We start from the raw sequence: 22,651 nt of genomic DNA on the forward strand, positions 1-22,651 counted from the left end.
ATTGTCAGGAATTTTCAAGTAAAAAAAGCAAACTCTCAAACATTATACAATTTTTGTAAAATCATTTTGTAAACACACACACACAGATGAAAAGAAAAAACACTGACATACATCAAAAAGTTAAAAGTGATTTTCTTTGGTTGGCAGGATTAGGATGATTGTGATTTTTGGTTTTGGTTTTTGCCTTTGTACTTTTTTGTTTTCCCAATTTTTTTGCATTGAACTCTATTATTACTGGAAGAAAGGTCACAAAACAACTAGATATGTGGAATTCTTTTCTAAACTTTGGAAAAACTTTATAACATATTGTTATTACCAATATAAACCATTTTCACATACTTTGTTACCCCTGAAATGTCTCTTCTTCACGGGTCACTAGACACATTCACGTTTCTACAAGCAGTGCTTTGTACACTGACATTAGCTTGTTTTAACAAGGACAAAGAGAGCTAAATATGCACAAAGGATTTATGATCAAGCATGCAGAGGAAACTACTTCCAAAATTTAAACATTAAGTAATCCAAACTTAAAATATTAGAAATTATGATGATTTTACACTAGATACAATTAATCTTCTCTTGAATAATGACAGTTAATAGCATAACATCAGAGATGCTCAGTATATAATAAATGCTTAGATTGGAAAAAAGAGCAGGGGGTGGAGGGACTTTCCTAGCCACATGGTTGACATTTCCTTTGAGTCATCTTAATGTTACTAAGTTCCTTACATTACAACAAACTGTACATAAAACTCCTACCTCCAATAAAGCACATTCCTCGTACATAATGGCACCCTGACAAGTCACACCAATCTTGTACAGCAGTCAAGCAAACATTAAAAAAAAATTGCTTGGGGAACTTTTTGCCTCCTACTGTCTCAAGTAAATTCCTTTTCCCTTCACTAGTCTAAAGTTCACACAATTCTCTTTGATATCTCTTACTTTTCCTTGGAGACTATTAGAAAACCTGAAGAAAATTATTTCAATATAGCATTATCAAATCTGGAAGTAACTCTCTAAAAAGATCTCACCAAAGAAGAAAGAGTTGACTTTTATTGCATACTTACTGTGTGCAAGACATCACAAAGGTTAACTCATTTACTCCTTAAAATAAATCTACACAATGGTCATTATTAATTATTGCAAAGATTAGAAAATCAAGGTTCAGAGAAATTAATATCATGCCCAAAGACTCTAAACAAAAAGGTATAAAGCCCAATTCCAAAGTCTAAAATCTTTTCAACTCTTCATAGAATGCATGTAAATAAATATAAACACACACATATAACTAACACACAAATAATAGGTTTTAAATTACAATCTAAGATTACACACTATAATAACAGATATAGCAAAATTTACCTATTCAATAGCACTTCAGTAGACAGCAAAATTTACCTATTCAAAAGGAACACTGGGAAACATAACTCACCATACCAGATCATTCTACTGCAATATTAAACTGATTATAATAAAAGAGGGATAAAACTAAAACAGTTGAAATATATCATAGTTAATTATAATTTAAAGGAAAAAATGTCATCTCCCTCTTAAATAAAGACCTACTGGTAACTGTGGCTAAAGTTTACTTTTTATGTTTCGTTTCTTCTCTGGAACACTGGTTTGTCACTACTCTAGATCACTTTCTTACCTTAAGTATTCATGTCATCTGGAAGTTGTTCCAGACAACAAATGGCTAGTTTGAGAAACTAGCCGTTCTACCAAAAACCAAAATAAAAACAAAAACAAAACAAAACACCTCTTTTGGAGAAATCCTGGCTTACCATAAGACACAAAAGCTAGAAACATAAATTCCAGCCTTCTCACACCTCTCTACACTACTATTCAACTCTATTTAATTAACTTCTTGATACTTTCATTTTATAATATTAAACCATCTAATCACTCAAAATAAAAAATGACTTAAAAAACTATGTTGCACTTTGCAGAGAAACATGATAAATTAAAGAATACCCTCATTTAATCTATTACAATACATGTTATTGCCTCTTGCCAGGGAAACTGGGTTGTCAATAAATAGTCCAGATCAGATCTGGAGCAAGTTATATTTAGTAGCTATTTTCAATGAAATAACATGCTTCAGAATCTACTTTCACGCTCTCAAACAGAAAAGTAGTAGTATAATGTTTATTAATATAATGTTTTCTTGGTGAACAGTCATTTCAAGTGCTAAAGAAACTTTATTTTTTAATAGAACAAATTAAATTTTTCAAAATCAAACAGTCATAAGCTTGAAATCCTTGAGGTGATCAATAAAAACGCTACAAACATTAAAGCAGGGTAAAGATTTTTTCAAAATACATTGCTTTCAGTTCCTTGTTTTAATGTTAAAGAACTCCCTTTCAAGGCCTAAAAACAAATGAAAAGCTGACACCTCTGCAGCCCAAATAATCTCCCCATGTTCCCTATATTTCTAATTCTTGAAAGGTCGCCTTTTGTTTGGTATGCTTACTTGCATATATTCTATATGATTCAGCAAAAAAACTGAGCTTTCTATTGAAACAATGACATTCTCATCTACAAAAATATGAAAACACCTCTTACTTTGTTTTAAAAGTCTCAAAAGCAAAAAAGTAAGGCATTTAAATGTTTATGAACTATTTAAAAAAATTACTTCTGTATTTTAAAAACTCAGGCAGTGGGGCTTCCCTGGTGGCGCAGTGGTTGAGAATCTGCCTGCTAATGCAGGGGACACGGGTTCGAGCCCTGGTCTGGGAAGATCCCACATGCCACGGACCAGCTGGGCCCGTGAGCCACAACTACTGAGCCTGCGCGTCTGGAGCCTGTGCCCCGCAACGGGAGGGGCCGCGATAGTGAAAGGCCCGCGCACCGCGATGAAGAGCAGTCCCTGCACCGCGATGAAGAGTGGCCCCCACTTGCCGTAACTAGAGAAAGCCCTCGCACGAACCGAAGACCCAACACAGCCAAAAATAAAGAAATAAATAAATAAAGTAGCTATAAAATTAAAAAAATAAAAAAAAAACAACAAAAAAAAAACTCAGGCAGTTGCTAATATTTCTGTATGTCTACTTTTGACAAAAATCTAAAGCAGAAAATCAGAAGGGTCTGCCAAAAGTAAAACCATCCAAAAGAACTGAAAATATGACTTAGGAGAAATCACACTAAGACCTAGTTGCTAAGAATTTTCAAACTACTTAAAAGTCTCCCAGTCCAATACCATCTCATTTTTCCCCTATGATTATGACTATAATAACTAAACACGTTTCATACAGTCCTAATTAGGCACAAGCTGTTCTTGTCTCTAATGGTGAAAGTACATGATTTTTTTTAAAGAAAAAAAATATATTCAAGCCTCATCCAAGATTAAAAAAAAAAAACAGCACAGAATACAGTACTGCTGCCTACATCGAAACTTTTATCAAACTGATTTTTCACCAACACAGAGATTTTTTTTTAAAGAAAAAACTAAAAATTCACTTACAGGTACAGCATAAAAAAGCTTTTTATAGTTCAAGAATAATAATGGCTGGGTAAAAAAGATTTTTTTAAAAAAATTATGCATTTCAGCAGTTTGATTAAATTCTGAAGAGAAGTACATGAATTATAACAATTTACATTACAACAATAAATATTGGGGAAACTGAACCAGTAAATATTTACTTGGATGGTAAAGCACGGTGGTAAGATGAACAGATTCAAATTTTAGCTCTGCCACTTACCAGCTATGCTGTCTTAGGCAAATTACTTAATCACTGACATTTATTAAATTGAAATAACAAGAATACTTACCTAGAAAGTAGGTACAAGAATTAAATTAATTCATATATAGTGTTTATTAGAGTAGATGGCATATTGCCTTTGAATACATGAATAGTTATAATAATGAAGTAATATTTGGAACTATACTTGGCAAAAAACTAATAATTTTTTATGCACAAAATGAGAAATATGGTACAAAGGCAAACAGGAATTAAGAGAAGGAGGAGCAACTGAGGGGCAGGAATAATTTTTAAAATCTAGCTTGAAAGAGCTAGCCTTGAAGAATGAGTTGTAAGTGAATGGTGATTAAAAGGAAAAGTAATCAGGGAAGGGAATACAACATAAACAAAAGCACAAAGCCATGACCTAAATGGGAAGGAAATCCAAAAAAGAGGGGATATATGTATATGTATAGCTGATGCACTTTGCTGTACAGCAGAAACTAAAACAACATTGTTAGGCAACTATACTCCAATTAAAAAAAAGAAAAAAGCACAAAGGCATGAATGAACAGGAATTAGGGAAAGAAGCCATCTTTCAGGAAGCAGTCTGGTGAAAAAAAAAAAAAAAAGAGAGATTTTGCATTAGGAGTACTGCTGAGAAGAAACGGTGTCCCAAGAGAAAAGCAATACCATAAGGAAAAATCTTGCTGTTCTAGAACACAGTCTTAAGAACCTATTTAAAACAGGAAAACCTCATTTCATTCAAAGATTAATAAAACTCAAAAACAACCAACTCAGAATTTATATAAAGATATAAAAAGGAAAAGAAAAAAAAATTTAAGTGGCAAAAGAATCTGATTCAACAGAAAAATGTAGTCATGTAATTGATGAAAATGGCCAAATACTTTTCCATGAATATAAAAGTTAAGTAAGAAACTCCCTTTATAAAACATAAGCACAAATTAGAGATATAAACAGAAAACAGAGATATAAATAGTTGGAAGAGATATGGTATGACAACAAAGATAAATAAAACATGAATGTCAGAGTTGAAGGAAAAGAGGAAGAAAAACAAAACGAATAATACATAACAGAAATGAAGACCAAGATAAGAAGGAAAGAGAACACTACTAACAATATAGTAATGGAAAAGAGAGAATTTAGAGAAGGTTGAAAAATTAAACATAAATGTGCAATTAAAATGAGAAAATAAAAGACATACATCTAACTGAAAGAAAACAAAAATACATAATAGTTAACAGGGTCACCACACTGGAGTTGCCCTGGTTATAGAACTATAAAATAATCTAAAACGAAGATATGTTTAATATATTTAAATATTTAAACAGCCATAGGCAAAAAGAGAGATTGCATTCAAAAGAGCAATAGTTGGGCTTCCCTGGTGGCGCAGTGGTTGAGAATCTGCCTGCCAATGCAGGGGACACGGGTTCGAGCCCTGGTCTGGGAAGATCCCACATGCCGCGGAGCAACTAGGCCCGTGAGCCACAACTACTGAGCCTGCGCGTCTGGAGCCTGTGCTCCGCAACAAGAGAGGTCACCATAGTGAGAGGCCCACGCACCGCGATGAAGAGTGGCCCCCACTTGCCACAACTAGAGAAAGCCCTCGCACAGAAACGAAGACCCAACACAGCCAAAAAATAAATAAATAAATAAATAATTTGAAAAAAAAAAAAAAAAAGCAATAGTTGAAACTGGCAACAATGGAAACTGGTTAACAGTGAAATGACATCCAAAATGTATTTGTCAAAGATAACTGTCAATCTAGAATTCTATACCCAGCGAAAATATCCTTCAAGAAAAGAGACAAATCTTCAAGCAAACAAAAACTGAGAGAATTAATCTGCATTAGAAGAAATGCTAAAGGATGTGCTTAAGGCAGAAGGAATATGATCTTAGGTATAAAATCAAAGATTCAAATAGTAGTGAAGAGCAAAAAAATTAGTAAATATTTGGGTAAAATTAATGGACACTGTATAAAACAAGAATAGTAATATCTTCTAGGGTCTTTGAATATGGTTTCAAAATAAAGAACAACAATAGCATATGAGTTGGAAGGTAAGTAGATGGGAGTTCAAAGTCTGCTAAGTCCTTGTACTGATAAATTTTGTTAAGTATGTATATTTGTGGTTATTTATAGACTCACCATAAGTAAAATACAGAGTGTGTTACTTCCAAATAAATAAAAAAATGAAAAGATTAAAAAGTTTAAAAAGAGACAACAACCAAAAATAAGAAATAAAGGACATGACAAAATATATTAAGTAAAATGGTAGGTTTGAACCCATATATTTACCAGTAATTCAATCATGTAAATGAAATAAATGTTCAAATCAAAAGAAGCAGAGTTTTTAAAAAAACAACTAAATTTACAAGAGATACTTCTTCAAAAAAAGGATACAGAAAGCTTGAAATTAAAAGATGGAAAAAGATATGTTATGTAAATACCAAATGAAAGCAGATATATTAATGTAAGACAATTTACAACTTAAGGCAACAACATTAGTAGAGATAAAAACACACTTAAAGATAAAAGATTTCATTCAAAATAAAAGAATTTAAAATTTGTATGCATCTAGAAACATAGCTTCAAAATATACGAAGCAAAAACTGACAGAATTATAAGAAGAGAAAATTACATAATCATAGTAGGAAGTGTTAACACATTTTTCTTAGTAATTGAGAGACTGACAGAAAACATTATTGGTAAAGCAGATTTATGCAACATGATTAGCAAACCGGACCAACTGGACATATATAGAACATTGCAGTAACAACTAAAGAACTGGATTTCTGTCTAAGTGTACCTAATATGTTTATAAAAATTGACCAAAGTGGGCCATATGGTAACTCTTATCAAATTTCAAAGAATTGGAATAGTACAAAATATGTACTCTGACCACTATGCATTTGTGCCAGAAATCAGTAATGAGGAAAAGAGCCAGAAAATCTTTATGTATTTGGAAATTAAAAACTATATTTCTGGGCTTCCCTGGTGGCGCAGTGGTTGAGAGTCTGCCTGCCAATGCAGGGGACACGGGTTTGAGCCCTGGTCTGGGAGGATCCCACATGCCGCAGAGCAACTACGCCCGTGAGCCAAAACTACTGAGCCTGCGCATCCGGAGCCTGTGCTCCGCAACAAGAGAGGCCGCGATAGTGAGAGGCCCACGCACCGCGATGAAGAGTGGCCCCCGCTTGCCGCAACTAGAGAAAGTCCTCGCACAGAAACGAAGACCTAACACAGCCATAAATAAATAAATTAAAAAAAATAAAACAACAACTATATTTCTATATAACTATGACTCACAAAAGAGCAATATCATTTCCTAGTGAAATTACTGAACTGGACAAAAATGAAAACACTTCATAGCACAACTGAAAAATAAGAAGGAAATTTATATCCTTTAATGCATATATGGGGAAATAACAAAGTCTGAAAATTAATAAGCTAAGCATCAATCTCAATAAATTATAAAACGCATATTAATCTCAAAGAGAGAAAGAAGACAACATCAAATACAGAGCATAAGCCAAGGACATAAAAGTTAACATAAAGAATCAACAAACCAGAAGTTGGTTCCCTCAAAAGATCACTGAACTTGCTAAGCTTATGGTGAAAGCAATAGACTGGGGGGACTTCCCTGGTGGAGCAGTGGTTAAGAATCCGCCTGCCAATGCAGGGGACACGGGTTCAATCCTTGGTCCTGGAAGATCCCATATGCCGCGGAGCAACTAAGCCCATGTGCCACAACTACTGAGCCTGTGCTCTAGAGCCTGCGAGCCACAACTACTGAGCCTGCGCTCTAGAGCCTGCGAGCCACAACTACTGAAGCCCGCGTGCCTAGAGCCCGTGCTCTGCAACAAGAGAAGCCACCGCAATGAGAAGCCCGTGCACCGCAACAGAGAGTAGCCCCGCTCGCCGCAACAAACACCCAACACAGCCAAAAATAAATAAATAAAATAAATAAATTCATTTAAAAAAAAAAAGAAAGTAATGGATTGGGGAGGGAGAAAGAATTCATAAATAACCAATATAAGGAATGAAAAAAAGACACATCTCAAGAAATTCTACAAACATTAAACAGATAATAAGGGGATATTAGGTACAGTTTCACATCCATAAGTTTGAAATTTTAGATGCAACTGAAACAAACTACTAGAAAACTGTAATTTGTTAAAGCTCAATCAACCAACCAAACAACTCTGAATAGTCCTACGAAGTTTAAAGAAACTGAATTGGTAAGCTAAAAATATTTCTGCAAGCAAATCTCAAGCACAGATAGCTCAATGGTAAATTCAACCAAGCATTTAAGAAAGAAATAATTCACATCTTACATTTATTCAGAAAATAGGAAGAAAAGGTTAACTCCTCAACACATTATGTGAAATTAGCCTAATAATGATACTAAACCTGAACAGGAAGGTATGAGAAAGAAATGCCACAAGGTCAACCTTACTAACAAAAATACTTGGAAGAATTCTAACAAAACATTAGTCAATCTAAACCCAAAATAAATTTAAAAAATACATAACAAAGTTAAGTATATATGAGGTTTAACATTAGAAAATCAATTACTATGATTTCATATATTAATAGGGTAGGAAAATCATATCACAAAAGGTAGAGAAAAAGTGGCAAAATCCAATATCCATTTATGACACAAACTCTTAGGAATCTTGGAATCTGATACAGAATCTCCAAAAATCCCAGATCAAAAATATATTTAACAATGAAATGTAAAAAGCATTTCTTCTGGGATCATGAACTACACAGGGTTATCCACTATAATTATGCCATGGCAATCTTTTACTAAAGATCCTGGCAGAGATTAAACACAAGGGGGAAAAAGGCATCAGGGTTGGAAAGAAAAATGTGTCATTATGCCTAAGTACAGCTGACCCTTGAACAAGACAGGTTTGAACCGCACATGTCCACCTATATGTGGATGTTTTTTCCAATAAATATATTAGAAAATTTTTTGGAGATTTGCAACAGTTTGAAAAAACTCGCAGATGAACCACACAGCCTAGAAATGTCAAGAAAATTAAGAAAAGGTGAGGTAAGTCATGAATGCATAAAATATGTAGGTACTACTCTATCCATATTTATACAGGCATAAGGTGAGTGCTATTTAATATAAAATTAATAATGTGTTGGTTTTCCTACTGTTTTATAACTTTGTTTTCAAAGAATTACATTACTGTATAGTATGCCCCCCTCCCACCCTCTCTCAACTGGAGAAACTATCAGCCTATCATCAGAGGTAAATAGTTTTTAGAAAATATAACAATGTTTCCAATACTGTATTATAAATATGACTAATACTGTATGCCATAAAAATTTTACAATTCATTCATTAGCATAAAGACTAAGCTATTGTGAAGCAATTGTATCAATTACACTAGACTACAGTAAAGCAATCATATTGCTGCTGCTTCATTACCAATGCATGAATTGTTAGACCTGTAAACAAATATGAATTTCTTTTTCCACATTAACTTTCATCTTTGATGTCTAGTGTTAGTAATACATATAATACTTACACAGTGTTCTGTATCATTAAGACAATATTGACAGAAGTACTGACAATTTATCTTGTAAACAGATAATGTAAACTTACGATATTAATAAACATAGTACATACTGTAAATGTTTTCTCTTCCTTATGATTTTCTTAATAACATTTTCTTTACTCTGGCTTATTTTATTGTCGGAATACAGTATATATATGTAACATATAAAATATGTGTTAATTGACTGTTCATGTTATCGGTAAGGCTTTCAGTCAACAGTAGGCTATAGCAGTTAAGTTCTGGGGGAATCAGTTACACGTGGATTTTCAACTGTGCAAGCAGTAGGACGGGGGAGGGAGAGCTGGTGCCCCTAACCCCCACGCTGTTTAAGGGTCAACTGTATTTTAAACTGAATGAAAATGAAAACAACGTAGCAAAATTTGTGAGATACAACTAAAGCAGTGGTTAAGGGAAATTCTTAACACCAAATGCTTACATTAGAAAAGAAGAATCTCTAATGGCTTCAGCTTTCATATTAAGAAACTAGGAAAAGACGAGCAAATTAAAACCAAAGTATGTGGAAAAAAGGAAATAATAAAGATACAGAAATCAATTAAATAGAGAGAAAAGATAAAACAAAGAAACCAAGAGCTGTTTTCTTAAAATAAAACAGATAGATCTCTAGCCAGACTACCAAGAAATGAAAGACAAAAATTACCAGTATCAAGAAGATGATATGACATAAAGGACAATAATGGAATATAAACAATTTTATGCCAGTAAATTCATCAATTTAGGTGAAATGGGCACATTCCTCAAAAGACACAAACTACCAATATTCCCTCAATAAGAAACAGAATATAAATAGCCCGATATCTATTAACAATACTAAATTTGTAGTTAAAAACCTTGCCGCAAAGGTAACTCCAACAAGATTTGAGATCTCAAAAAGATTCTAAGGAGAGGGAAATAGGCCTACCATATAATTAACAACTATGGCATAAACCAAGGTATGGGAAGGGAGAGATACAGGGTGGGGTGGGGGTGGGCAGGAGTGTGGGGTGGAGTAGAGAAAAAATAAAGGAGGAGGGGAAGAGGGAAGAAGGGAGGGAGGGAGAGAGATAAAGACCTCAAGTTTAAACTTTAGGACTACTTTATTAAACTTTAAACTTTATCTCCCCCTTGTCTCACAAAAGCAAACTTTTATTTCATTAACAAATAAGATAAACACTGCAAAGGGAGGTTTTCTTTAAGTATTTTCTGTTCCTGGGTGTTACTTTTGCCTATCATCACTGGAATCTACCTTTTTTCCCTGGCATTGTCAAAGAGGAAGTAGCAATGATTGGTTCAGGCATCACCTCTAATGAAATTAAACGTAAATGTAGGGATGTTTCTAGGCAAATAGGAAGCGTATTAGAGAAATAAATACAGCCCAACACTTTCTTAAAATAGAGACCATACTTGAAGAAGAGCACACTAATATACCAAATACACTAAAAGTAGTTTTTGTTTCCTCCACTGTAAGAAATTTGAAAGATGCTTCTGATTCCCTAGACTTTCTTATTTACCAGGCAGGAACTTCTTACCCTTCTCTTCTATCTTTTTAATGGAGCAAAAGCCAAAAAACTTTGCAGTGTTTACTTCCTTATTTGTTCAACAAATCATCATCAGTGCAGTCAGCAGCAAACTGAACAACCCTGGAAGGAATGTTTATTAACTAAACACTGTTCCAAGCCAGTGAGGAGTATAAAAAGTATGACTTGGCTGTTAAGTCTCAAGAATAGTTACTATCAATTTTCCTAAACTTGGTTTCTTCCTAGAGTCAGAAGGATAAGTTAAGTCTCTGCAGTAGCAGAGTTGCACATGATGTTAACAGCTTCTCGTAAATGAGTATATTGCTAAAGAGACAGTTTTAAAACCTGTTCTTAGCTAACTAATTACACAAAGTTGCTGGTGGTTCTGTTGTTTACTTTACCTTAACAAAATATTAAATGCCTTAAAGATTTAAAACAAAACAAAAAAACCCATAAAATTACTTGTGCCTTCTTCATCCTATAGTTAAAAAATACAGAATTCATGCTCAGAAATGGCACACACACACACACACACACACACACACACACACACATATATACTTTCATTAGTGGCATTTTGATGGTTTGGTAAGAGATTATTATATATGTTCCATTTGGGTATACTCCAAAGTATATTCTATTTCAAACACAGTAATCATTTATTTGCAAGTATCATCATCAATTAAATAAACAGTAACAATATACAAGGCTGAGAGGCAGGTTTGTTATTATAACACAATGGAGCTGCAAGCAATTCATTTTGAGTTAACTTTAAATTTATAAACTCAAAGAAGGCAGTACTGGTTCTGTTTTCTCTAGCTGTAAAATATTCAACCAATATCTGATAAATGAGTAACTAATACTAATAAATGATAGTGATAAGACTAAAATATATGAAAACAGAGACTGAGAAAGTCTATTATTCTTTATTTCTTTCTATAAAAAGAATAGAATTTCTATACAACTTTGTATCATTCTACAAGTTTCATAATTCAGCATTAAGCTGTTTTCACTCACAATGCTTCTGACTCCAAATGTGTGGGTCTTCTCCTTACACCAACCATTTCTCCAATTCTCTGACTCCAACTTGGTATCCAACCGAGAATCAATTCAATTCTGACACTATCTACCTGGAGTCAGTGTCAGATCTCACAAGTTAAAGGGCTCAGTTCCACAAGACTATCCCCACTTCAGATGCTAATCGCAAACCCCGAGCCACTGGTACTTCTGACCTACCAGCTATAAATTGGGGGTTCCCACAACCCCCACTCAGGTTCGATAATGCTAGAGTAACCACAGATTTCAGGAAAGCACTTTACTTACTATCACTGGTTTATTATAAAGGATACAAGTCTGAAACAGCCAAATGGAAGATGTAGGGCAAGGTACAGGGTGTGCGTGTGTGTGTGTGTGTGTGTGTGTGTGTGTGTGTAGGGCAAGGTACAGGGTGTGTGTGTAGGGCAAGGTACAGGGTGTGTGTGTGTGTGTGTGTGTGTGTGTGTAGGGCAAGGTACAGGGTGTGTGTGTGTGTGTGTGTGTCTGTGTGTCTGTGTGTGTGTGTGTGTAGCTTCCATGACCTCTTGGGGCAAGCTCTCTGAACCCCTCGGTTTAGGGCTTTTTTAGAGGTTCCATTATGTAGGCATGATTAAGACATGGTTTTAGGTGATTGAACACCATCTCTGACCCTGCTCCTCTCCCCAGAGGTCAGGGGTGGGGTTGAAAGTTTCAGCCCTCTAATCACATGGTTTGATCTTTCTGGAGATCTGAAGCTATCTAGGGACTCCAGCCACCAGTCATCTCAGCATACAAAAGACACTCATCACCCGGCAGATCCCAAGGGTTTTAGGAGCTGTGTGCCAGGAAAGAGAAAAGACCAAATATTTACTTTTTATTATACCACAGCACCTACTCTGTTCTTTGTTACTATGAAAGTGTAGATTTTTTTAAAAGGATGCTACTCTATACAGCAACAACAGAGTTCCTTATTTTAAATAACAAAACATACCAGACCTTAAATATTCAATTGGTGTCACCCTCCAAAACAATTACTTTGGGAGATTATATTATGTTCCGATATTCACATTTCTTTCGGAGCCAGAACACAGGCTACCCAAGAAAATCGGCAATTATGTAGCATCCACATCACACAGACGATGTTTCCAATACAAATCTCCTCATGCATTATTAACTGGACACTAATAAAATTTTCTGGCTTATCCAAGCACTCCTCACCCCCAAATTACACTATTAAAAAAAATGACAATTTGCTATCAACAAAAATATGTAAAGGAATAGGTCACTGATACTGAAGGCAACATTAAAGGACTTTTTCTAAGTGGTTCAGTGCTAATCAATGTTAGCATTTGTAAGTGCATGGTTTTCCAAGATGACAACTTAAATTTAGGTATGTGAGTTCAAGTATGTTACTTTCTTATTTTTCAAGTCTCATTATTACATTATGGACCTGTCTTACATAAAGTAAGTCCTTAATTCAAGGAGCTAACATCTTTACAGAGTAAAAAGATGGGGGGGAAGAAAAGAAAGAAAGAAACTAAGAACTGGCATAAACCTATATTCTTTTAAAACACCTGTTTCTTGTATATACTTAAAATCACCCTAATAACCAATCTAAGTTTACATGTTTATGACATACCATTTACAGCTTTTTCAATCAATTCTTCACAAGCATCAAAATCACCCTTCAGTACCAACTTATCGTGCAGATCTGTTAACATGGGATGTTCCAGGGCAATCTTGGTTTTCTTTTGCAGTGATTCAAAGGCCTCTGTATAGTTATGTTGTCTGAAGTGTTTTAGGCAAAGGCGAATAGCTTCCTGTTCACGGTACTACTGGAACACAAGAGAAGGTATGAAAAGAAGAGATTTGGTTAGTTATTACTGTAGGAAACAGTAAGTGATAATTACTAACGTAAAGTGAGCATTTACTAAGCATTAACTAAGTATACTAAGCATAACTAAGCACTGTACTAACCCTATTCATTAGTATCATTATTATTTCCACTATTAAATGGCAAAACTGAAGCTTAGTCAATTGTAATAACTCACCAAAGGTCGCAAAGTATATAGCAGAAAGATATTAAAGAGATGAACGTATACAGATATATCAGGCATATATTTCATGAAGATAAAAGATATTAAAAGATGAAACCAGGCTTACAGTGGAGGATTACTGGACTGAATGTCAATATTATGACATAGGATGAGTGTGTTTCATGTTTGGTAATTGCAATCATTGTTGCTTTTGTTGTGGTCATCCATGTACAATGCTTGGTGTCAGTCTATTTATCTCTTGTAAAAATAAAATACAGTGTGTGTGTGTGAAAAAAAAAAAAAAAAAAAAAAGATGAAACCAGGCCTAATTCTAGAGCCTGAACTTTCAAGAAAAGAACCAGAAAAACTATTTATCAAAGCTTACTTAAGATGGTAAAAATGATAACTTCCAAGGCTTTTACTAATCAGATAACAATGTTGGTACTGAATGCACAGAAACCACTAAATAATATACATAAATGTTTATGCTCTTTGTTCTTGGTTCTTAGTAATAAGTTATTACTTGAATGACAAATATTATCAAATGTTCATGTATTTCAAATTCACAAACAGGTTTTATGATTCAAAATCATCAGAAAGAGACTATTTAAAGTTTTATAATTTTTTTTCTAAACCTGGGCTACGTCATCAATTAAACAGCTATAAAGTAAAAATCTCAATTAATTACAATCCCAAAAGAAATATTCAATTTACTAAATCTCCCCCCAAAAGGATGAATGCCAAAAAACAAGCTCATATAAAGAATTTAAAAGAAAATTTAATTCAAGAAATGTTATGAGATTTCTACAATTTCCTAACTAAGAATTAATAAAATAAACTGATGACACAGAAGCAGTGCAAAATAACCAAGCAAAGATACAATTTACTTGTAAGCCTTACTCTTTAATAGGCAGGAAAATTTACAAGACTTGAAACACTAATCACTTTATAGTCTCTGATTTTTTTATTAATAAAAGGTGATCAAAACATTTTTCCTTAAACACTCTAGTTAACTAATATTTTCCCTCATCAAATAACAAAAGAATGATTCTATATCCAAACTAACTTCACATTAATAGTTTCTTATGCTTGGCCTCTAAATAAAGATTTATCCTAACTATCTGGAACCATATTAAACAATAATACCTTTTTATCATGTTGACTTTAGGAGTATGAATCACATCCGCATTTTAAATTTTCTATCAGGCTGCATACAGATACATAGTAGGAGAGGATTTATGAAACGAAATTATAATGCTTTGAAAAAGGATTGAAATTCAAAGAGGGTGAAGACTTTAATTTCTAGAGGTTCACAATAAATAGAGAGAACTTGACAAGTGAATGATTGAACAATTTTAAGTTCTCAAATATAATCTGTCCACAATATTGGGGGGAAAAGGTGAAATTTGCAGCTTCCTACAATATCAAGAGATTTGTGAGTATATTAAAGAAAACACATGTACACATCATAGACTAAAGAGAAAAAAAATCTTTAAGTATCAGAAAAGCTTATTCATTATTTTTTTAAGAAGAAACAATAGAATTTAGAATATTATAAGTATATACTAAGCACTATTATGTGTATAACACTGTAAAGGTGATTTTTAATGTTTAAAAATATCATCTCTACCTTGAAAGAATTTACAATATTACAGGTAATCCAAGAATATATATAAAACATATAGAAAATACAAAAAGCCAGCATCTATTTTAAATTGAATATAACCGAATGCCAAAAATAAATCAGTCAAACAGAAAGTTCCTCAATTAAGCTGACCAGAAAAGGGCTGAAATTCTATACAAAAAAAATCTTAGGAAGAACCTATATTTCTTCTCAATTGCCTATGAGTTGACAATTCAGCCCTATCTGCAAATAAAGATATCAGGAAATAGTGATTAGACTAAAGCTTTATCATTCCCCTAACAAGAAATAGTCCTCCCCCCACAAAAACATAGCCAAAAGAGTCAAATAGATATACATCAGAAACACAGGTGAAGCATTAAAGGTGTTCAAAAAAATCAAAGACCTATTTCTCAATAATTTAAATTCACATTTTTCAGGCTGCATTTATTGTATAAAATGACCTATGAATAAAATTATTAAATATCACCTTTATACTCCCTGTAAGAATAAGATCATAATATTTATAGAAACTATTTCAAATTTTAGTTAAAAGGAAAAGTAAATATTCCTATTTTACTCAACACAAACACAATGGAGGAATATATAATAAAAGCAATCCAGAACCAAAACTATCCCACTAAAAACTATGTTTAAATGTTTCTATCAATATAGGTTAAAAACAAAATTCAGAGACAGATGGGTATAATAATGTAATAGCAGACTCTGGTGCCAGACTGCCTCAGTTGATATACTGCCCTGAGCACTTTACAACTGTGTGGCCTTAGGCAAAATACTTAACCTGTGTTCCACTTCATCACCTGTAATATATGGATAATAACTGTACCTATCTCATAGAGTAGCAATGAGTAAATAAGTGATAAAGAAGCTTAGAACCTGGCAAAACGAAAATGCTTAAAAAATGTTGATTAATGTTTATAACTATTATTACTATTCTCAATATTTTAAATTATTCTCAATTAAGACAAGAGAGTGACACAATTCTCTCTTTATTATAGGCACTTGAAGCATGAAATCAGGATTTTAAAATACAGTCCTACCTTACTATACCAGTTGAGGCAGGGTTGTACTACATCGGGATCATCAATGCCACTAAGTTCAACATACCAGATGCTAAAGTTAAAGCTGGGTCCCCATGATAAGAGTGGAACTTTGAGGAGAAAAAAAAGAAAGAAAAAGAAAAAAAATTAACATAGTTCAAATAAAACTTTAGCAAAGTAAAATCACTATTCAAACTTATTAGGATTCATTCAACAAATTTACTGAATACTTTCTATATCCCCAGCACTGCACTATTGGGCACTGGGGCCACAGTAGCAAAAAGAAACATATGATCCATGCCATCATGAGGTTGCTTTAATTATAAAAACACTGAAGATAAATTCAAAGTGGTCATTTATCTATCCCCCAAAAAACAGGACCAGGGTTAGATGATTTAGCAGGTAAATTTTACCAAACCCACAAGAAACAAATAATTACTATATAATTTAAACTGTATCACAGCACAGAAAGAGACTGAAAGTTCAATTACTTATCAAAGTGGCATAACCTGGAAAACAAAACCAAAGAGAAAGGTTTTAAGGACAATCTCAGCTATGAGTATATATTCAAAATTTTAAAAAATAATAATTTTTTTAAAAGGCTGCAAAAAAATTCTATCAGATTTTCACTGTAACTAAATAGAGTTCATTCCAGGAATGGACGGTTGGTTCAACAGGAGCAACATTAATGTAATTCACTATGTTAACAAAGTAAAAGAGAAACACATTTGATTACTTCAACAGATGCTAAGAGCAAACTAAAAAAATTTACTTAAAAAAAAAACACCTCAATATATAAGGAATAGAAGGCAAAAGAAAACTTTGTTACCTAGATTTTTTTTTAAGTATCAAAAACCTCAAAAAAAACCAAAAAACCAAAAACAAAACTAATGGAGAAACATTAAGTATTCGCACTCAAGTCAGGAACAAGACAAAGAGGCCCAATATCTGTACTACCCAACGCTATGTGGGAGATCCTAGCTAATGCAATCAGGAAAAAATTTTGCAAATTAAGAAAAAATATTATCACTTGAAGATGGTATAGCTTATCTACCTAAAAGATTCAAGAGATTTAACTGAAAAACTTTTAAAGTTTGTATGCAAGGTAAACATGAAAATCAACTTTCCCTGTATCTAGAAAACCCAACTAGAACAGGTAATGAAAAAAGTCTCCTTTATAATAGCAAAAAAAGCTTAAAATATCTTAGAATAAAGTTTAAAATACACAAGAAAATAAAATTTTAAAACATAAAAATTTTACTTAATATGTTCCTAGATGGGAAAACTCAGTTGTAAACACATTAATTCCCCTCAAATTAATTATAAATTTAATGTAGTCTCATAATCCTAATGGTATATATCCAACTTTTTTCTTGACGTGTAACCAGACAAGCTGATCTGAAAAAAATCAGTAACACAAAATACCTAAAATAATACAAATAATAAGAAAATAAACATACTAAAAGATACAGTAATTATGAGTTTGATATTAGCAAAGGAAAATGAAGTAAAATCACTGGAGCAGAAGAGTGTATCCAAAAATCTCTCAAGGATCCAGAGTAATTTAACATAGGATGAAGATAACATTTCATATCAGTAATGACAGGATAGAGTAGAGGTTTTTAACCTGTGGGCTCCTGGGGATCCCCACAACCCTTTTAGGAGGTCCCATGTGGTCAAAACTATTTTTCATAATAAGACTAGGGCTTTACAGCCTTTTTTTTTTTTAAACTGTACTGACATTTGCACTCATGGTGCAAAGGCAATGCTGAATAAAACTGTTGGCATCTTGGTAGTGCCACAAAAAGTAGCATGAAAGTGTCCCAGTATTTCTTAATACAGTATGAATTGAACTGTATTCCTTACCATCACACACCTGCAGTTAAAAAACAAAAAGACAATTCATTTAAGAATGTCTCTGATGATAAGAATTAATTTTAATAAATTCCTATCATTAAGTACACATCACTTTAATATTCTGTGTGATACAATGGAAAGTACACATAAAGTACTTTTGCTGCATACCAAAGCATGAAGGCTGTCTCAAGAAAAAGAACCTGTATAAGCTGAGTTGTGAGCTGAATTAGCCACTGAAATAGCCCTTAAAAGAAAAACTGACAATCTATGATTATTTAGATTTGGGTATTTGACAGATGTTTACCTGTCATTTCAAGGATAACAAATGACAGTTTTGTTGCCAAGGATAAAATTCAAACCTTTGAGGAAAAATTAGAATTTTGGAAAATTAGTATTCACCATTGTGAACTTAGCTACTACCCAGTACTTTTCTGATGAGATTGGTGGTGATAATAACGTGTGATTTTTAAAAAAATATTATATAATGAAATGTTCCAACATTTGAAAGATGTGCATAACTTAGGGAATCATATTTTCTAAATGACCAACGAATGATTTTACAAAACCATGCATGGATGAAAGACTGATTCAAAGTACAAGACAGGCCAATGGATTTTAATATAACATTGACATGGTTCAGGCGGAGTAATGCAACTACGTTTAAGAAACTAACACTTGCCAATTTTTGATTAAGTATCAAAACAGAATATCCACAATATCTGATATCAGGTCTACTTATTTCCAAGTCCACTGCTCTTTTCTAGCATATCAGACTCAGTGAAGAGCTAAGATGTACTAAGTCAGATGCTTTCCTATTCTGTCCTCTAAAGGAAGCTGTGTGAGTCAAGACAGAAGCAACAGGAACCAGTCATTAGGATATATGCAGGACTCCTGGGATGTTTAATATGGCCTTCAGTTTATATGTGCAAACAACACAAATTTCAAAAAGGTTTATACCAACGAATACTGAATTATCATCACTGTTTTGGTGTTCATTTCTTCATGTAGCAGTACCATTTAAAAAGTGTACTACTATATCACAGCAATAACCATTAAGTAATATAAAAGTCAGAATAAAACAGGATTCGAAACCCAAGGCCCCAAGAACACAGTCTGTAACTATGACCAGAGACATATAATATTAGTTAGTGATCTGAAATCCATTCTCAAGCTCCAGGTCCAAGTTCAATAAAATTAGGAGGAAAAAAAATCTTCCTACTATATCTATTCAAGTCAGTAAAACGTTCATTTATTAAATCCTTTGAAGCAACTGTGGGAGGGATGTTAAGTAGGCAGTCATCTCACAAGATCATATATTAGATGAATGAAGAGTATAGTTAATTTTTAACAGACTGAAGGCATATATACAGAATGAGCAGAATGATATACACCCATTTCAAATTTTACCAATGATTTTTGATGGCATTAACAACACTAATACTGCATATCAGACATACTCCATATTATGTATCAGAAACCTAAATGTGAATTGGAGCTCCAAGCACACCTTCTTCGCTCCCTAATGAAAGATGCCTTTGCTCTCACCTCAAAAAAAAGATTAGAAACTCCTAATACACATCCCAAGGCTAAGAGTTTGTATCCTAAGAATTCAACCATCAGTTTTTCCAATGGGATAATCAGACAAGGACACGATCAGGATCAGTGCCTCTCATACGTTTTCCATAAAATGGCATGCATAGAAAATGATAAGATATTTAGTACACAAGCATACTAGGCTGCAGGATTTGGCAACTGTATGATTGGTGGGGGTCAACATCTCAACACAATTAAACATATATGTGGTACATTCAATATGCTTTGGTATTATCACTTGGGACGCTACTGTCTAGACAGCTAAACAGCTCTTAGAAGATGCTAGTACTTTTAAGATCAGCTTCTGGAAGATCTTGAAAATTTAAGATTAACCACTCTGAAAGAGTGCATCTATTCTACTTACAGATTAATAAGTACACAAAGCACTTAGCACAGTAACTGGCACATGGTAAGTACTCAATAAATGTTAGCTATTATTATTAGCTCTTATTACTATATTAATTTTCTTCCTTTTTAAATTTATTTTTTTATCGGAGTATAACTGCTTTACAATGTTGTGTTAGTTTCTGCTGTACAATGAATACACTGTATGTATACCTATATCCTCTCCCTCTTGGACCTTCCTCCCTGCCCCCCATCCCACCCATCTAGGTCATCACAGAGCACTGAGCTGAGCTTCCTGTGCTATATATTTATAGCATGTTCCCACTAGCTATACTTTTAAAATGTTACCTTTCCACATGCTCTCATGAAGGCCACCATCAGGGCACCTTCCCGCCGCCCCTCCCCACCCCACCCCCCCACCCCCAAAAGATACGGTACTCATCCAGCCAAAGCTAAAGCTTCTCTGAAGCTCCCACACCCATCCAGGCTGCAAAAATCCAAAAAATTCGTAGAAATCCAAGTCATCCCTCTACCAAAAACCAGGACTCCTCCAGAATCCTTCCAAGAATCAGTACCTCCTTCTGCCTTCAAATCACCTTCTTATTTCCTGATATAACTTTTATCTTGGCTATGAATCAAGATATAAACCTTTCTAGTCATCTATAACCAATACTCTCATCCCATTCAACTTTATGTTTTCAGTCATCTGATCTAATCTCCCACTGAGGTTTTCCCTTCCAAACCTTTAACTCGCTCTCTTGAATCTGGCCTCCCAATCAACAACCCTCCTTCTTTACTAAGTTTTCTTTTTACTTACAAACCTTACCCGAAACCAAGCTTCTTCCTAAGGCCAACTCTCAACTTCCATACTAAGCCCTATCAAAGATTTCACTCCAACATGGGCTCTTTGGCTTTTTTGTGTGGTGAACCCCCCTTGGCTATTCAGTGAACCCTGTGACCCAATCCCTCTAAGATTTAAATGTAAAATGAAAAATACATAAGATTACAGAGTAAGCAAACTGTATTGAAATATACTTATAAAAATAATGAAGACACAAAATTATGATACAGAAATATATATGCTTTTTCATTAACACATTAGATAAGAAGATCTAGTGGCAGGTCTAATAATTATCATAATTTCAAAGTTATGATGATATTTGCCACAGTGTAATGTGATGGGAAATATTTATAACTTCTATCTGTGACAAGTCACAGGTATTGCTAATACTATGAGTTATTGGCTATATTCATAATTGAAGGAAATGCGAAGTACATTTGTTAGAGGTTAGACACCATAAAGATGTAACTTTTCCTCCATTAAGTTCACACAGCCACTGATTAATCCCTATAAATTTCTGTACAATAAACTCAAAAAGTATATATACAATGTCTCTAATGAAGCAAGCAGTTTGTTTGTTGCTTCTGAAATCTGAGGAGTCTGAAGACAGTTGCTATCCCCTAGGATTTTACAATCTACCTGAGGAAACAAAACTTACATATATCACACAGTAAAAGAACTCAACATTCGTAAAAAGACAGACTTAAGTTTGTATACCATCTCTACGTTCTACTACCTGCAAGGTCTTGGCCTAATCATTTAATTTACCTCTAAACTTCAGTTTCCTCATCTGTAAAGTGAGGGTAATAATACCTATTTCACAGAGTGTTAGGCAGATGCTTCATAAACAATATCTATTATACTACTTTAAAGCAATACAAGCACATATCCAAAAGCATATACCAAATGCTATGTCTTTGATCCATCACTTACTAGCTATGTACCCTGGGACACATCATTTGACTTCTACTCTCATTTTCCTTAACCAAAAAAGGAAAGATTTCTATCTTCCAGTATAGTGCTCAAATGAGATACCACATGTGAAAGCACTTACAAATGCAAAAACAATAAAAACATATAAGAAGTTCTAAATAATGATTGCTGAAATGACATGATGGTTCAAATTATATTTGTGCATGTACTTTTTCTATAGTACTTAAAATACTACATGTAAGAAGGCATGTAATCAAGAGCTCTATGAATATATATAAAAGAGACATTCAAAATGAAAATATTTCCTTCATAAATATGATCTTAAATTAAAATTCATAAGACTACCACTCATCCACAAACTACAAAAGAACTCAAGAAAATGTCCAATATAGCTACCTATCCTATCATTAGACAGAGGAAGTATTATCATACTCATTTTATACAAAAGGTAACTTAAGAAAGGAAAGTAAAATTTACGTAAAGGTCAGTTCAGCTATGCTGGCACTGTGGATTATCCACAACAGATCTTAAAAACCTAACCCCTGCCATGCAGTAAAAATG

General features: G+C 33.6%; 1 protein-coding gene across 4 annotated transcripts in view; it reads right to left on the minus strand.

Annotated features, from left to right (window-relative positions):
• MKLN1 (muskelin 1) overlaps positions 1–22,651 on the minus strand; it is a 379,019-nt gene that overhangs the window by 97,575 nt on the left and 258,793 nt on the right. For 3 of the 4 annotated variants that reach the window (XM_007177144.3, XM_007177145.3, XM_007177143.3), the window contains 2 exons: positions 16,522–16,631; positions 13,443–13,635 (listed from right to left, as the gene is read on the minus strand). In XM_007177144.3, coding sequence (XP_007177206.1) covers positions 13,443–13,635; positions 16,522–16,631 — 303 coding nt within the window. Of the gene's footprint in view, positions 1–13,442; positions 13,639–16,521; positions 16,632–22,651 lie in introns of those variants that run through there. The other variant, XM_057549732.1, reaches the window with a different exon arrangement.

Source organism: Balaenoptera acutorostrata, chromosome 7 (assembly GCF_949987535.1).
Source record: "Balaenoptera acutorostrata chromosome 7, mBalAcu1.1, whole genome shotgun sequence".
Classification (NCBI taxonomy): domain Eukaryota; kingdom Metazoa; phylum Chordata; class Mammalia; order Artiodactyla; family Balaenopteridae; genus Balaenoptera; species Balaenoptera acutorostrata.